The sequence below is a fragment of the Nomascus leucogenys genome, chromosome 8 (genome assembly GCF_006542625.1).
Source record: "Nomascus leucogenys isolate Asia chromosome 8, Asia_NLE_v1, whole genome shotgun sequence".
NCBI lineage: Eukaryota > Metazoa > Chordata > Mammalia > Primates > Hylobatidae > Nomascus > Nomascus leucogenys.
Window position 1 is genome coordinate 74,221,876 of NC_044388.1, and position 18,283 is coordinate 74,240,158.

General features: G+C 36.4%; 1 protein-coding gene across 2 annotated transcripts in view; it reads right to left on the reverse strand.

The window, feature by feature from the left end:
- Positions 1-12,883: 12,883 nt before the first annotated feature.
- The window catches only part of SLC17A1 (solute carrier family 17 member 1), a 38,616-nt gene continuing 33,216 nt past the window's right edge, over positions 12,884-18,283 (reverse strand). The window contains exon 12 of one of the 2 annotated variants that reach the window (XM_030817405.1): positions 12,884-13,100. In XM_030817405.1, the coding sequence (XP_030673265.1) occupies positions 12,966-13,100 (135 nt within the window). In that variant the 3' untranslated portion in view covers positions 12,884-12,965. The remainder of the gene's footprint in view (positions 13,101-18,283) is intronic. The other variant, XM_030817406.1, reaches the window with a different exon arrangement.

An 18,283-nucleotide genomic window follows, 5' to 3' on the forward strand; every position in this document is an offset into this window, starting at 1 on the left:
CATAGGATTACCACATGACCAGCAACTCCACTTCTAGGTATATACCCCACAAAATTGAAACATATCTTCACATAAAAACTTGTACACACAAATGCACATAGTAGTCTATTCACAACAGCCAAAAGGTGTAGACAACTCAAATGCTCCTCAGTGGATTAATGTGTAAACAAAATGTAGCATAGCCATACAGTCAAATACTACTTGGCCACAAAAAAGAATGAAGTATTGCTACATGCTATGACATGAATGAACTTGGAAAACATGTCAAGTGAAACAGGCCAGTCACGGACATATTATATAATTTCATTTACATGAAATGTACAGAATAGGCAAATCAATATAGACAAATTATATCAATGGTTGCTTAGAGCCTAGTCTGTGTTTGGGTGGGCCCATGGGTCAGCTGTTGGCTTTCCTGAGGAATCTGGGAGTGAGGGGCTCTGACTTTCCACCAGAGGAACAGGGCAGAAAGACAGTGACCACTGCATTTGGAGTGGACGGGACCTCTCCATTTTGTTGGACCAGAGGCTACATGTGTGTTTCCCATGGATTAGATGCAGGTCACAGAGGAGTGATAGCCAGCCCCAAGGGACCACCCAGAAGGGAGAAGGGATATCCACAAAGGGAGATTTGTGTGGAGTGGATCTGTGATGCCAAGGAGATGGGCAGCTGGAAAAACCAAATGCATTTCCTGCCTTGTCAGCCTCTTATGCATGAAAAAAAGGGTCTGCTTTCAACACCTACCAGCCCAGGGAGCATGAGGGCAACTGACAATGGGGCCAAACAAGCCAGAGATTTCCATGCCTGCTTCCCCTCCTTTCTCTCCTGGTTACATCTCAGGAGGGGTCAGAGGTGGAGTCAGCCTCCTAGTGGATAAGGAGAAAAGCGAGACAGAAGAAAGTGCTCACACCCCTCTCCCTGAAGGAGAAGGTCTGCCTGCAGCTTTGTCCCAGCTGGAGACACAGGGAAGGAGTCTTGTATGTGTATGACAATTGACTAGCTAAATTCTATATTTAAATAAATATTTTCAGTTACCTAACTGGGAATGCGTGCTTGCTATTTAAAGTGACCACAGTACTTTTTATTACCTAAGAGGGCTTAACAAGGAAATAAATAAATAAATAAATAAGAGGGTGGGTTACAGTGGGGGTGGGATAACCTAGACTTTTAAAATTCTTTCTTCACTGAGCAGGTTTAAAGGGAAAAGCTAAACCTTTGCATTCTCACTTAATTTTCTGAATTTGTTCAAAAGTTATTGGAGGCCAGGTGCAGTGGCTCACATCTGAAATTCCAGCACTTTAGGAGGCCAAGGTGGATGCATTGCTTGAGCCCAGGAGTCAAGACCAGTCTGGGAAACATAGCAAAACTTCATCTCTACTTTAAAAAAAAAAAAAGAGTTATTGGGATAGGGTAGGGAAATAATAAGCAAGGTAGGCTGCCTCACTGCAGGGCCAGATTAAGAACAATGATGCCCTAAATGCAGACCAACCATGTTGCCACCTTGAAACCATCCCTATAAACTTTACAAAATTAATCAGAGAAGAAGGGAGGGGGAGAAATGAAAATAACCAAGCTTGCAGCACATCCAGCATTAATCATGAAGTCAGCTTATTCTCTCCTGCTTTCTCAGAGTTATTTGTTGCCTACTGCCTCAAAATCAGGTAGACCTTGTCAAAAGATTATAGAGCATGGGCAGGAGGGCATCCACCCTTAGCTGCTCTGCAGATAACAACTTAAGCATTGTGAAATGTTAAGTTTTCTATTTGAGTTATTCTTTCAGGTCCTGCCTATCAGTGAAACTACTGTGTCAGCTGGTCTACAGGACCCCACAGGGAGCTGGCTCACGAAAGTATACATCCTGATGACTTCATCCCCCTTACCCTGACCACTCAGTAACCTCAGTTTTCTAGCCCTTGCCCTCCAAGACTCCCTTAAAAATCCCAGCACAGAAGTCCTTGGGGGAAAAGGAGTTTCCTCTGGAAATGGAGATCCCTCTGAGGATTCGCCCAATCTTGCTTGGTCACCCTGCGTTCATTAAATTCTTTCTCTGCTGCAAAACCTATGTGCTGAGTGCATTAGTTTGTTACTGAGTAGTGGGAATATGAATCTGGTGGTTCTGTAACACACTTGGTCCTTCCATTTCTTAAAATAAAGACCTTAAGTGTTCCTTAAACAAATCAGCTGATGAGTTAAATGCTAGCCAGACCCAGCTAGCTTTCAGGGAGGCAAAACCCTCAGAGCATGAGACAGATACAAATGTTATATCTGATATCACCTTCAAATTAAACTTTTAAACTTTAGTCACTCACCATGCCAAAGAGCACTTTTGAAAAAATTTTAGATTAAATCTAAACAGCAAATAAAGACAATTACAAAAAATGTTATTAACATCATATGACCAGTGAAAGACTTAAGGGCATGACAGCTGGGGGAAAGCTCTGTGGTGCCCTCTTTTCTTGGTGCCCTAAACACAAGCTTATTTTGCTTAATGGCTAACCTGGGGATGCTCCAGCAGGACACAGTGCGGGGAGCCACAGTGGCCCAGTGAGAGGTGTCAGAGCCTGTGCAGGGTGAGGATTGTATTCATGCAGGAGGACAGCCTGGCATAAAGATGCTGAAGCCTGTGCAGGTTGAGGATTGTATTCATGCAGGAGGACAGCCTGGCATAAGGATGCTGAAGCCTGACCAGGTGCAGAGGGTGTCTGAGCTGGGTGACAGCCTCATCCACTGAAGTGAGTTGAGGAAAGCTTCTAGGCAAAGTTGTGCAATTTAGCAAAGATGTCAGTGTCCAACAGAGATGAGGAAGGTTGCCTTGGTCCAAGAGGTGTGGCCTGTGTCAGGGAATCAGAGCATGGGCAGGAAAGGAGGGCATCCACAAGGGGGCATAAGAGTGAGGGGTGTAGGCCTGGGAAAAGAATGAGAAGGATGTCTGGAAATGGGATGATGGTGGCACACAAGGGGATTGACAAAGTAAATACAAACAGTAAGGCTAGTAGGAGCTCACTGCTGGAAAAGAAAGTTAAAAATATGGAAAAGTAGAAAACTTGAAGAAACTTTGTGTTAGATTGGAATGGAAGTACTGGTGTAAGTTCATGGGTATCAATAGAAATATAGGTAGGTAGGTAGGTAGGTAGGTAGGTAGATATGTATGGATACACATATAGTCCCTAACTTTGTCTACCTAGTGGACCTGAGGGCAGAGGCCCCAGAAGCTATGAACACATCCACCACTGAGATCTTGGTTTCTAAATACAATTCTCAAACATTAGGAACTAGAGCTTCTTAGAGTGAGGGCTGATTTCAGGGCTTGGTCAGGGAAAAATGCAAGACGACTCTGGAATTTTGTTTTGTGCCACAAAGTAAGTAAGAAAGTGCTCAAAGAATGACGAAGAACCTCCAACTGGCCAAAATTGAGATAAATTGGGCATCAAAGTAAACAAAAATAGTAATATATTATAAATCACTAAATAAAACAGAAAACTATGAGCTTTACTAAAATCAATAAGTGAATAAATTGAAAGTCTGATGTAGGATGAAAGATTTACATAGTTCCAAAGTACGTGAATATTTACATAGTTCCAAATTAGCAAACTACCTGTTAATTTCAATGGGAGAAGGAGTAACTTTGCAGAGACAAAACCTGATAGGCCCCACCTTATTGAAATGAAGAGCCAGAAATGGTACATATCAGCATCATATGACTCCTGGTATAATGACCTGAGAAGAACACAGGGACATCTTTGTGGTATCCCTAACCTGAATTTAATCATGTGAAAACATCAAAGAAACCTACACTGAGGAACTTCTACAAAATAACTAGCCTGCACTCTCTAATCGTGTCATCAAAGTCAAGGAAAGACTAAGAACAATTCTAGAGTTAAAGAAACTAAAGAGACATGGCAACTAGATGCAACATTTGGCCAAAAGATTCTGAAGTGAATCTTTTGGCCGAAAAGAATATCACTGATACAATTGATGAAATGTGAGTGAGGTCTCAGAATTACATGGTAGAAATGTATCAGCATTAGTTACCTGATGTTGATGGTTGTTTTGTGGTTAAGTAGAAAAATGTCCTTGTTTGTAGGATACCCTAAAGTGTGTGAGTGGTGTGGAGATGATGGTGAGGGCATCATGCTAGCAACTTACCCTCAAATGGTTAAGGAAAAAAAGCTCATTGTACTACTCTTAAAAACTTTCCTGTACCCTGAGATTTTTTTCAAGTTAAACTAATAGTGAAGGTAGGAGATAAAAAATAGAATTGCATTTTGATTACATCCCTTAAATCATCTTTGTTCAATTCAATGGTTATAACGTTAACAATACTCCATCCAGGTATTTGGTAAACATCTGATTTAATACCCCAATAGATTAATAAAGCCCAGATCCATGGGTCTGGAAGACGGTGGAGAAGCTCTTACTCCTATTTATGTTCCGTCCACAACATTATTCACTCGAAGAATTCAGTCCCAGGAAAGCTTTGCTTCCGTCAAAGCAATGTTGTTGATATATTTTTATTAGACAAAGAGCTTCTATTTTATTTTTTAATTGCATTTTCTATTTTATTTTTGATACTAAGAAGTTCAGAACTAAATATAATGCTCCATTGTCCCATCAAACTAATCCCAAGGTCCTTGTAATATTAACTTTCTTTGATCTAAAAAGTTTTAATATCAGGAATGGAAGTCTGATTTTAATATTAAAAATATATTTTATTAATAAATCACAACAAAGAAAAATATACAATCATCTGAATAGAAGCTACAAACACATTTAACAAAACTCAATTTCTATTCTTGGTTTTTGATTTTCAATCTAAAAAAGAACAAAAAGACAATTCATTAACATAATTAAATGCCTATTTTAAATTAACACCCAATTTATTATTTAAGAATATGCCCAGAGGCTGTGCAATTAAAGCCATAAAGAATAATGGAATCCCAATATTAGCCCATTATTATTGTTATTATTTGCAAATGATGAGGATCATCCACCCTAAAACACAAGAATCTATTATTCAAAACCATACTAACAAGATAGCTTAGCAATAGTTTTTTCAGTTAAAAAATTAAATATATTCAAATGATATCTTTCCAATATTCCTGAAAATACAATGAATAAAAATCAAATTCAGAAAATATAAGATAACAGCCTTAAGTTTTGTTAAGAAATGCATAGGAAATGCAAGAAGCAACCTAATACTTGACTGAGGAAAACCTGAAGCCAAGTTCAGCAGTGGCAGTCTTATTATGTTCTTATATCAGTATTATTGACTACTACTGATATTGAATATTGATGTTGAGTACTCTCATAACTACCAATTTCTTCCCAATGGATTTATTGCAATTCAGTGCAACTCTGAAAACACTGCTATAGGTCTTTTTAAATACGGTCCACTGATTATAAACTTTCCTGGAAGAATAAACAGCTGATACTAGAAAATAATATTTTCAAAAGTAAAAATGATGTGTTTTTTGACCTGCCTGATGTTTACATATATTAAAATTTAGACCACTGAATATATTGTATAACAGGTCTAGTAATAGATATTAAACTAAATATTAAGCCCAGAAATAGACATAAATATACAGAGATTCCTTTTACTAAAAGTTGGTATTTTAAGTCAGAGAGGAAAACACAAATTATTTTTTAAAAAACAATGGTGGTAAAATTCAAACACTAGTTAAACAAACCCAAATCCTGACTTAAGCCACGCAATAAACGTCTACAGATGAACTAAAGACTATGAATTGTCTAGAAGGAAACACTCTTCTTTCTCTCCTTTTTGGCTCTGCGTGAGCTCACACCTTCTGGATGACTCCAAAGCCACTGAATGCTTTAAGTGGTTAACACAGAGCATTTTAAAGGCCTACAGGAGGTTAAAATACTACCACAGTCCTGAAATTCTTTCCTGCCCATTGCCCATATGGCTGTGACGATGTCTGAAGGAGAAATAGGCCTGTGAAGTGACCGAGTCCATTTGCAGGTGCAAAGGTGGCGGGAACATTTCCTACTACTCACGTGGCTTCATTCTCTGTTTCTGCCTTCAAGGAATAGAACTGTACAGTCCATTTCTCTTTGCAGACCCGAACACATTCACCTAAATCTACTGTTAAAAATCTATTTACATAGTGAACAAATGTGAATCCTTCAAGCCAATTCTTCAAGATGGATCCCAGGTGGCTAACTGGGCCTAAGTTTAAAATACAGCCAAGAAGCAATTTTCTGACCAGGTAGGAGTCACACACGTACTCTCAGTTCCCTGAAAATCTGCATCTTTTATATTTGGGACTTCCAGCATTCACCTGAACCAACCAATCAGAGCTCAGCAGCCTCAGTCAATCAATCAGAGTTCAGCTGTATTGACCAACCAGAACTCATTTTTGCCAACCAATCAGAAATCAGCTACGCTCACCAATCACAACTAAACGTGTTTCAATTTTTTATTTACATAAATGAGCCTGATTGAAAAGCTAGGTGGGGCCTGACACGGTGGCTCACGCCTATAATACCAGCACTTTGGTAGGACAAGGCAGGCGAATCACTTGAGGTGAGGAGTTCGAGACCAGTCTACAAGTCTTCCACATATTTGGGCTATACATTTGACTCCCCTTTAAAACTGTTCTAGCCTGTTTTAACAACTGTCTGCAAAAGACCCCCATCAGGATCATGCTGACCCAACATCCTTCACTTGCATAAACGAACCGGATGAGAACCTGAACAGGAACCTTTACTATAAAACCAGTGGCTTCCTTTTGATCTCTGAAACGTTTCAATTTAATGTGGACAAAATCCTACCCCATCCTCCTCCCTGTCAAGCTTTCCAATCTCAGTAATAAACACTCTTTAGTTGCTAAAGCCAAAATCTAGGTCCTATCCTTGTTTCTTCTCTTTCCGCATAGTTCACAATCTCCCTGCCTTGTCTGGCCTACTGTACCTCCAGAACTTATCTGAATCTGGCTGCTTCTCACCATCTCCCCTGCCTACATCCCAGTCTGCACTGCCAACATCTCTCACTTGAACCTCTGAAACAGCATCTGTCCTGGTCTCCCTGCCTTTACTCTTGTTTTCCTAAAGTCCTTCCTCTAGAAGGTGGCAAAAATGATCTTTATAAATCATTGATCAGGAAAGTCACTCCTCTCAAAAGTATCCAATGGATTTGATTATAGACAGAATTGGATGCAAAACAAGCTTTTGCCATGACCTGGAAGCACTACATTAACCACTTAACCTTAACCACTTACACAGTTTATCTCTCTTTACTTATGAGATTCCAACCACCCTGCCCTCCATTCTCCCTCTTAGGAATACTGAGCTCACTCTCATCCCAGATTACTTTCCTTGGTTATTTTTTATGCTTGGAATACTCTTTCCCAGAGTATGTAAATTCACAGACCCTAGATTAAGAATCCCTGCTTTCTGATATTCATTCTGACAGTAAAGAAATACATTTAAGCACTTTTATAGGTGCTGGGATAGAACAGTGAGAGCTGGGTGCAAGTGAGAACAAATTTTGCCCAGTAGGTGACATTTGTGTTGAGACTTCAGTGATGAGAAGGAGAGGCACATTATTTCTTATCCTCGGAATACTCACTGACCTCTAGCAAAAACAGCCCTCCTGAACATGCTCTATCGTGTTACCCTATTTCATATTCTTTTTAGTATATCAGTGCCTGGAATTATCCTGTTTAAATATAGCTATTTGTTTCCCCCTATCAAAATGTGAAGCTCTTTTAGGCACTGAAGTCCTGATGATGTTGCTGACTGCTCTATCCCAGCACCTACAAAAGTGCTTAAATATGTTTATTTACTGTCTGAATGAATATTAGATAGCAGGGATTCTTAATCTAGGGTCTGTGAATTTACATAGAAAAAAATTACATCTTTATTCCTTAACATCTGACTAAAATTTAACATTTCCTTCCATTATGAATGAAGGCAATACATCATAGCAGTGGTAGTACTGAGGACTTAGATATCAATAAAAATCACAGGTATTTTCCTATGACATTACAATTGTGAACTACGAAAGAACAAATCCTTCAAGTTGGATGCTGATTGGCTAACTGGGCTTAAAATCAAAATAGAGCCAAGCAGTCATTTGCTGACTAGAGGTCACACACGCACTTTGAGTTTTCATAAAACCCACACACCTTCTTAACTTTGGGAAGTTCATAGTGGCTTGTTCCTGTTTATGTGCCTGAACCAACAAATAGACTGTGGCCTGAGTTGATCAATCAGAATTCAGCAAGTGACAACCTCTCAGAACTAAGCAACTCTGAATCATGCATTTGCGTAAGTGGACCTGAGTGGGAACGTGGGAGGGAACTTTATAAACGGTAAACTCTCCTTTTGTTCTTTAGACTGCACCTTAAATCTGCCTCTCCCTGTTCACAAACTGTTCACTAGGATAGCCTCTTTCCTCTAAATTTCTCTTTAGAGAACTTGTATTCAGACAATTATTGCTAATATCTCAAAATACTTTGTTTTGTTCAATACTGTTTTAAAACTAAAGCACTAATAAAAATCATGTTATCATAAACATGCTTTTTAGTATCTTGATAACTATTTCAACATAATTAGTCTCCTTTAGAATCCTCTGCATTATATTCTGAGTTGTGGTTCATTACACAAGAGATTGAGAAGCCCCACTGTAAAGGAACTACCACAAGCACAATGCATGCCCCTTATTCAACTATTGTCCCTAGGATCCACTGAAATAAATTTAAAGAAGCAAAAATAGAACATTACAAAACCTAGAGAACTACCTCATACCCAAATCAACAAGGACTATTTACTATAATAAATTCAAAACACTGAGGGCCAAAATAAAGGGTGACATTGGAAATCAACTCACAGCTGTCTACTAAACTCATGAACTTGGTACATTCAGAGGGAAGAGAGAGGTGGAAAGAGCAGTTCCAGGGCTGCGAAGCGACTTCCTCCTGGGTGAGGCTGGGTAGGAGGCAGGGCATCTGAGAACCAATGGACTTTTGCAATCCTGGTGTGCCAGGCATATTGGCAATGGCTTCTAGGCTACAGGAGAAATGCAAGGCCATGATTCTGCCTTTTCTTATTTTCTTCTAACTTCTAAAATTACAAGGCAAAGTTGTAAGGTAACCAGCTTTGCAGCAATGTGTCAGTTTGAGAGTGACAGGTAAAATACTGCTGATTCCACGAATAAAATGCCTGTGTGCTGCTGAATGGCTGACAGCCCTGAGGATACAGGTCGTTGAAGAAACAACCATCAGCACAGCAACACAAACAGCAAGGCCCAGAATACCTCCTGCACTATGGCACTATCCATACTGGTGTTCCCAGAGCCCCTCTGCCACTTAGCCTAATATCTAAAATGAGAATTTAAAACCTCCACTGCCAGCCTGATGGAAAGATGCCAAGGGCAACCAGGTAAACAGAAAGGAGAATGGAGGAAATTCTACCCACATCCTCTTTGGGGAATTACAGGCTTACATAGAATTAGCCTGAACCAAAGAAAAATAATTAGAAACATTGAATGTGTTTGATATTTTGGAAGGAGAAAAAAGCAGAAAAAGAATATAGCATGTAAATAGAAAAAATGAACACATTTTCAAAGAAGAGTTAGAGAGCATAAGCACAATCAAAATTTAAAATATTCTACAAATCTAAATTGCTAGAGGCAGGCAAGGAGGCAGGAGGAGGAGAAGGAACAAAAAGATAAGGAGGATTTTTTTTAAGGGAATAGAAAATAAGATGCTAGAAAATGAAGTATATTTGTAATGACAATAACTGCAGTTGGATTGAAGTCATCTATACAAAGGAGACGGCTCTCAAAGTGGATGAAATAATTGAACCCAGCTATATACCCTCTGCAAGAAAAACATTAAATAAAATGACTCAGGAAGGTGGAATTTAAAGGCAATGCAAAAGTCTTCCAGGGAATCTAAAATAAGTACACACCCACACCCACAATTTAAGGTTGTCATATCAATATCAGAAAGTAAATTAAAAGTAAAAATTATGGAATGGGAAGGATTCGTAAGTTTATAAAGTCAAAAGTAAATTTCAAATTAAGATATACTCATCAAAATCTTTTTGAAACTGTAACATCAGAATATAGTATTCAATAGTAACTGCCAAAGCAGACATAAAAAGAAAAATGGATAGAAATAATAATGGAAAACTTTGGTATAACTTTCAATATTTAACAGGTCAAATATATACAAAACAAATAAGATTTATGGAATATGAATAAAGTAAAGTGATTGTTCTCATAGCTGTGCCCCACTCTGTGTCTTGGAAACAGAGGATAAACCTTCGCTAACGTCTATGGGATATTTTCTAGTGCTGTTATATGCTTATTTATAAGGACAATCTCAGATATTTCTACATTAAAATATTCAGATAAGCTTTTGTATTTTTAAACTGCTGGTTATATTCCATTTACTTAAACAAAATGTATTAATAAGGCTGCATTGGCAAACATGCTTAATTTCATATCCAGATTTTTGCCATTTCTAAATCAACAATCTTGAGTTATGCTTGCATCTTGGCAAATTTTTGTGAGTACACCATTATGGGAATTTTTAGTACTTGCAATACTAGATCAATTTAATACTGACTCAGTTTCATTTTTGAGTGACACTATCAACTTTCCTCCTTTAGCTGGGTGTAGTGTTGCATGCCTATAGTCCCAGCTACCCAGAAGGCTGAGGCACAAGGATTGCTTGAGCCCAGGGGATTGAGGCTACAGTGAGTTATGATTGCACCACTGTACTCCAGCCTGGGCAACAGAGTGAGATCCTATTTTTAAAAGAAAATTTTCTTCAAACATCATTTGGATCATTTCTTCCAATAAATTTGTTAACTGGCTATTTTTGTTTAAGGTGACAAATTTATTTATTAATAAATTTTCCAGGAAACTTATTGAATTCATTATTGTTTGTGTAGTTTTCCAGTCAACCCACTTGGATTTTCTAAGTAGACAACCATATCATCTGCTCATGATGGTAATTTTACCTTCTTTACCAATATATATTTTCTTCATTTCCTTGTCTCTCAGCCCCTCTCTCTTAACTGAGAACCTCATTGCTTATTGCACAGATGAGATGCCAACCTATATACTAACCCATCACATATACAACACTGCCTTCTCTCTGCCACTGTAGGTAAGCTCTAGGTTTCCACCCAAGGCCAACCCCTGCTGTGGTGCTTGAATTTCATCCCTTCCAGATGAGTCAAGTACTTTTTAATTCTGTCATTGTGCCTTATCTCCTACATTGTGGAACCTCATTATTGAATTATACCATCACCTTATATGCTATTGCATCTATCTTCTGAAACAAACGAAAAACAAACAAACAAAACCTTCCTTGGTTCTACATCCCTTTACAGCTACCACACCACTTCTCTGATTTCCTTTATAGGAATGCCTATCCTGGCTGTCTCAGTTTCCTCAGACAGTATTCTCTCTCTTTTGATCTCTCTTTTCATACTATAAAATAAAACACAGAGACACAGAAAATTGCACAAATATTTGGCTCAATGAATTATTATAGGATAAATGTTTGTAGGCACTAGTCTGGACATGAAAAATAGAATATTGCCAAGATTCCCGAAGTTCTTCAAATGGTCACTCCCTGCCCCTAAACTTCTTTGATATTTATAATAATCTATTTTTCTGTATTTCTTTATAGACTTATCCACATGTATACCTTTATAGTGTTTCATTTTGCCAATATTTAAAAATCTGTTACATCATTTAAGTTCTTTCTAATCTAGAGCATCCATTTCTACTCCCTATTTTTTTTTTTTTTTTTTTTGAGACGGAGTCTTGTTCTCTCACCCAGGCTAGAGTGCAGTGATCTCAGCTCAACACAGCCTCTGCCTCCTGAGTCCAAGAGATTCTCCTGCCTCAGCCTCCTGAATAACTGGGATTACAGGCGCCCGCTACCGCGCCTGGCTAATTTTTGTATTTTTAGTAGAGACAGGGTTTCACCATCTTGGCCAGGCTGGTCTTGAACTCCTGACCTCATGATCCACCCGCCTCGGCCTCCCTATTTTTCTTTATATGTAATTTATTTATTAAAGAACCTGAGCCTTTTGACCTGTAAAATCTCCTACAGTTTAGATTTGCTAATGATACACTTGGATTTTTTCGAACATATTCTCTGTTTTCTGTACTTCTTCCAAAACGGTAGCTGTATCCAAGGTTTGATGAGATTCAGTTGGATTTTCTTAGCAAGACATTAGTGGTGGTGTGTTGTTTCATCAGAAGGTATATAATGTCTTCATGCCTCTCTTTTTGTGATACCAATGATTATTGATATTCAACACCTGGATCTCTTAATTTATTGAGGGTTGCAAAATAAGGATATTCCACATCTTTCAATTCTTATTTATGCATTAGCCAAAATTATTCTACAAAGAGACATTTCTCCCACCATTTATTTACCACTGATAGAGTTTACATAAGCAAAGCACAGTATCATACCTTGAACACACCTTAATGGACTCTTTGTCTCCATCATTCATTTGAAAATCATTTTAGTCAGGGTTACCTTTAAAGTTTCTCTTGCCTAACCCATTTGTAAATTCTTAGACCTTATATAATTTAATGTCTTGGTATTATAGCACTTGCCAAAGGTCCTTGCTCCCAACCTTTTTCACTTCGAGTCTCCGTTTTACAACTGTTCTTCCGAGTTCGTTGAAGGCCCTTCCTAGTCTTTTTTGCAAACGTCTCTTTTTCATCCTCACCTTTTGATGTTAAAGAGGCCCAGCTTCCCAAATGTATATCTGCAGCCTTAGCATCCCCACAGAGTTCCACAGCCATTTCCATCAGGATGTCTAATATTCTCAGGCTTAACATGGTCTCCTCGCCTCCAAACCTGCACCCCTTATTCCTCCCCATCTGAGGAGTCATCCTTAACTCCTCTGTCTACTGCATTCCCAGTTTCAAAAATTGTCCTTAATCTGATCACTTCTCACCTTCAGAGACGTGTGTGTTGTGTTTCTTTAGCCCAGTCCTGAATTTCTGCTTTAGCAACTATAAGGTAGAAAATTAGGCCAGTCACATTAATGGCTGCCATCAGGATGAAGGTTTTAAACCAGGCGGATTCTGGATCCTAAGGAATTAAAATTCAAAGTAATTGTAAATTATTGCTCTTGTTTTTTTGTTTTGTAACATTTAAAATGTAATATTAAAAATGTAGACTCAAGTCACTTAACAAATATGGAAAAACACACTTATACATAGCCAAAAACATCATCACTTTACTTTATAAAATAATCACTTTTATCTTTCTACTATATACATGTTGTTTAAAATTCTATTTTCATCAGATATTGTTTACTAGCTTCTTGTAGTTCATAATTAACTCATTTTTTTCAATCTGATCTATTATTTCAAAGTTTTCTGCATCTTTTCAAGGTATCTTATGTAGCCGACATATTATTGTATCCTGTAAGCATATATAGATAAAGAGTGTCTTCATATTTTAATTGGCAAATTTAACATACTTTCATCTATCATAACTATTACTTTGTTAAGATTTATTACTCCCATATTATTTCATAATTTCCATTGCAATGCTTTATTTTTTTAAGTTTTGGATTCATTTGGAAGAGAATGAGCTTTCTTCTACTGGTTTATAAAAGTTATCTATATTACTCATTAAACATTATTCTTCAGATGTATGCTCGAGTTGAAATAGCTATCTTGACAGGTAGATCAAAATATATAGCTATAGAGATTTAAGAATACATAGCTAAATATATCTATTTATAGTAGATACATATTGAACTGTATAAATTGAAAGACAGATATATAAATTTTATCAATATTTATTTTTTTCATAATAGAGCTAATATTTGGCAAGCTCTCATTTCCTTTTGGTCCCATCTTCCGTCTCCATCCGCATCCTTATGCAAACAAACAGTTCGTATTTTGGCATTTTTTTTTTCTTTTTTCTTTTCTTTTTTTTTTTTTTTTTTGAGACAGGGTCTCACTTTGTATTCCAGCCTAGAGCTCAATGTTACAATCATGGTTCACTGCAGCCTCGAACTCCCAGACTCCAGTGATTTTTTCCCACCTCAGCCTCCTAGCTGGGACTATAGGCACGCACCACCATGTGCAACTAATTTTTTTTTTTTTTTTTTTTTTTTTGAGAGATGAGGTTTTGCCATGTTGACCAGGCTGGTCTTGAACTCCTGGGCTCAAGCAATCCACCCAACCTCGGCCTCCCAAAATGCTAGGATTAAAGGCATGACCCACTGCACCTGGCCCTCTTCTGGCATTTCTTAAAAACTTTTTACTATTGATTATTATGGATAGTCTTTCTATTTTTTTCTTTTCTTTTATCCTTGATTTTAAGATAATAAAAATATAATCAAGATAATTGATATTATTATTTTCCACTCATTTTCTGATTACATCTCCTGTTTTTTTTTTTTAACTTCTCTAAATAGTTTATTCATTTCCCCTAAAGTGTGAGACATTGTGTGGCCTTGTATCCTTAAAAATAGTTTTCTTATGCCATTGTCCTCTTGCATCCTGTGTTGCTGACAATTTTTGAATGTTGCCTCAATGGGACTATTTTATTTATTTTAAATTTAATGTAATTTAATTTTATTTTATTTATTTATTTGAGACAGAGTCTCACTTTGTAGCCCAGGCTGGAGTGCAGTGGCTCAATCTCGGCTCACTGCAACTTCTGCCTCCTGGGTTCAAGTGATTCTCCTGCCTCAGTCTCCCAAGTAGCTGGGATTCCAAGCACATGCCACCACGCCTGGCTAATTTTTTGTATTTTTAGTAGAGACAGGGTTTCACCATGTTGTCTATCTAGGCTGGTCTCAAACTCCTAACCTCAGATGATTCACCTGCCTCCAGAAGTGCTGGGATTACAGGCGTGAGCCACCGCACCCGGCCTGTTCTCATCATTTTCGAGGAACTTTGGGACTATTTTAAATAATGCTGCTATGAGAGGATTGTGAGAAAAATAGGATATTTGATTAAATTTGAATTTCAGATAAACAATGAGTAATTTGGTAGTACAAGTATGTCCCATGCATTTTGGTAATGAAGCAAAGTCCTGTATTATTTCTTGTTTATCTGAAAGTCAAATCTAACTGGACACTCTATATCTTCTTGGGTTTTTTCTTTTTTTTTCAAAATCTGGCAACCTCATAGTATAAACTTTTTTTGTATATGTTCCTCAATGTATATAGATTCATTTATCTTGGAGTGGAATTACTGAATCATAAAGATTGCATAACCTAAACTTTACTAGGTAATATCTACGCTCAGAAGTGTTGTACTAATTTACCATTCCAGCATTTGTCATTAATTTTGCTTTTCAGCACATCATTACTTACCCTTGGTATTATAGACCACCAATCTAGTGGGTGTGTAGTGTGAGCAAGTTGTGGTTTTTAATTTGTCTTTTACTATATTTATTAGCTATTTGGATTTCACCTTGTAAAGTGCCTACTTATGTCTTTTTTTTTTCTCATTTCCTTATTGATTTGTAGTAACTATGTATTTTTACTAAAAGCCTTTGGTTAGTTATATGTGTTGCAAATATCTTTTCAAACTTGATTATTTATTCTATTGTTGGTACATTTTGAGGAACAGAAGTTCTCAATTTTAATGCAAATTTATCACTATTGTCTTGTTCTTTATGTTAGTACTTTTAGTGTCCTTTTTAAGAAATAATCCTGTCAGATCATGAAAATATTCTTCCGTATTATACTCTAGAAACTTTATATTTTGCCTACAATTTTTAGATGTACAATCTACCTCTACTTCACATTTTTGTATGTTGTGGGATATGTTAAATTTTATTTTGCTTCATAATGATATTCCTTTAACCCAGTACCATTTTATAAGCCCTTTCTTTATGACAAAGGTGGCACTGTTCTGTCATAAATTAAATGTCCGTATGTGGGATCTTTCTACACTCTTTCTTTAGTTCTACTGGTCTACTTGTGCCAATAACATAAGGTATTAATTTTCATAGCTTTGTAATGTATCTTAATATTAGGTAGAACAAATATTCCAGTTTTTCTTCTTCAAGATTCTCTTAGTTATTCTTGGCCCTTTGTGAACACATGTCGATTATATAAAAGCCTTTTCAATTTCCACAAAGTAACTTAGGGTTTTGATTGGGATTTCATTGAATCTACAGTTGATTCAGGGGAATAAGGAGATATTTTATAATTTTGAGTGTTTTAGTATATAAAAATGGCATCTCCCTTCATTTACTCAGTTTTTGAAAAATTTCTTTAAGTCTCTCTCTTATGTTTTTCTTTGTGGAGATCATATGAATAATTCATAAAATTTATTCTTAGATATATAATTTTTATTATGGTGTTGAAAATAGTATCCTTTTAAAAATTTTTATTTTCACACTCTTTATTCAGGTATTTAGAAAACAATGTATATTTATAGATTTACTCTATATCTGACACAATTCCAAAACCTACTTATTAATTCTAATAACTTATAAGTGGTCTTAGTCTTTTGATTTTTTTGAATGCCACCTGTAAAAATGTTAATGATATTTCTTCTTTCATATTTCTGTGTCTTATTTCATTTATTAGGACATAGTAAAATGTTTAATATTAATAAATAGTGACAGCAGGCATTTTTTTCATGCTCCAATCTCAGAGAGAAATGTTCCATGTTGTGTGTGTGTGTATGTGTATATATGTGTGTGTGTGTATATATGTGTGTGTATACATATATATATACACAAAATTCCCACAGCAAATATACATATATATGTGTGTATATATGTATACATATATACATATACATAGAAATATGTATAAAAGTATGTATAAATATACATATTTCTCAGTCAATTAAGTCATATATCTTTATGAAGTGATTGTCCTTATTTCTAGTAATACTGTTTGCCTTAAGGTGTCCTGTGAGATTAACAGCCTTGGTAGCTTTTTTGTCTAAAAATTGCATAGAATGTTGTTTTCTCTGTTAATTTCAATTTTTCTGTTGCTTTATATTTTATTATATATTTATATGAAAGCAGCACAGAGTTAAGCTTATTTCTTAATCCAATATGGCCACCTTTTGCTTTTAGTTAGAGCTTTTAGCTTATTTAAAGTAGCTGCTGGCACGTCTAGTTTACCAAGTTATTTTTATTGTTTTATATTTGCACCTCTTGTTCTATGTTGCTTTTTCTCTCCTTTTTTTGCCTTCTTTTAGATAAGGTATGTTTATCATTTCATTTTTATCTTTATTACTTTGAAATTGATGTACTTTTTCTATTTTTTAATTATTAGATTAGAAATTACAACGTGTTTTCTTCATGTATCAAACTCTACTCTTAGTACTTTTATCCTCTGTCAAGACAGCATGAAGTCTTTCAAATACTTTGCTCCATTTATCTTCTCTTGACTTATTTACTCTCATTTATCTTCTCTTGACTTATTTACTCTTATTATTGTTTATTTTATCCTTTCTATATAGTGTTTTTTAAACTCCACAGGGCATTACTTTTGTTTACCCAATAAAACAAATAGGTGAAAAAGTGGATTTGTCCACTTATTTACCACTTTTGGGGCTCTTCATTTTTTTCTGCATCTCTAATTTTCTTTCTTTAAACCTAAAAACACTTTTAAATGTCCATTAGTGAATTGAATTCCCTGTTTTTGTTGGCTTGAAACATGTTGTCTTTCTTTTGGCAAATATTTTCACTGTTTACAAATTTAAGTTGGTAGTTATTTTCACTAAGCAGACTGAAGATGTAATTTTATTGTGTTCTGTCTTCCTTTCTTGAGGTTGAGAAGTCAGAGACCAGTCTATCTGTTGCTCATTTGGAGGCAATCTTTCTGATTTCTCTGATTGCTTGTATGACATTCTTTTTGTCTTTGCTTTTCTGCAATTTCTGGTTTCTTTTTTATCCTACTTGTGATTATAAGCTTCTTAAAGATGTGAATTTCTGTATTTCTGGAAAACTAGAAAACAATCATTTTCTCTTCATATATAGCCTCTGCCCTATTTTCTCTCTTCATCTTCTGGGACTCCAGTTAGTTGTATGTTGGGTTTTCTGACTGGATTATCCCCATCTCATGCCATTTATTCTTATTTTTACCAGTTATTCTTTCTGGGATTCATTCTGGATAGATCCTGACAGGTCAAGAGTAGAGTAGGTTATAGTATAGTAACCAATACCCTCAAGTCTTAGTGGCTTTTAATGACAAGAATTTGGTTTTTTGTTTACACAAAAGGTACATGATGGGTTGGCTAGGAGTTATGCTCCATATAACCTGGATTCCTGGATCCTGG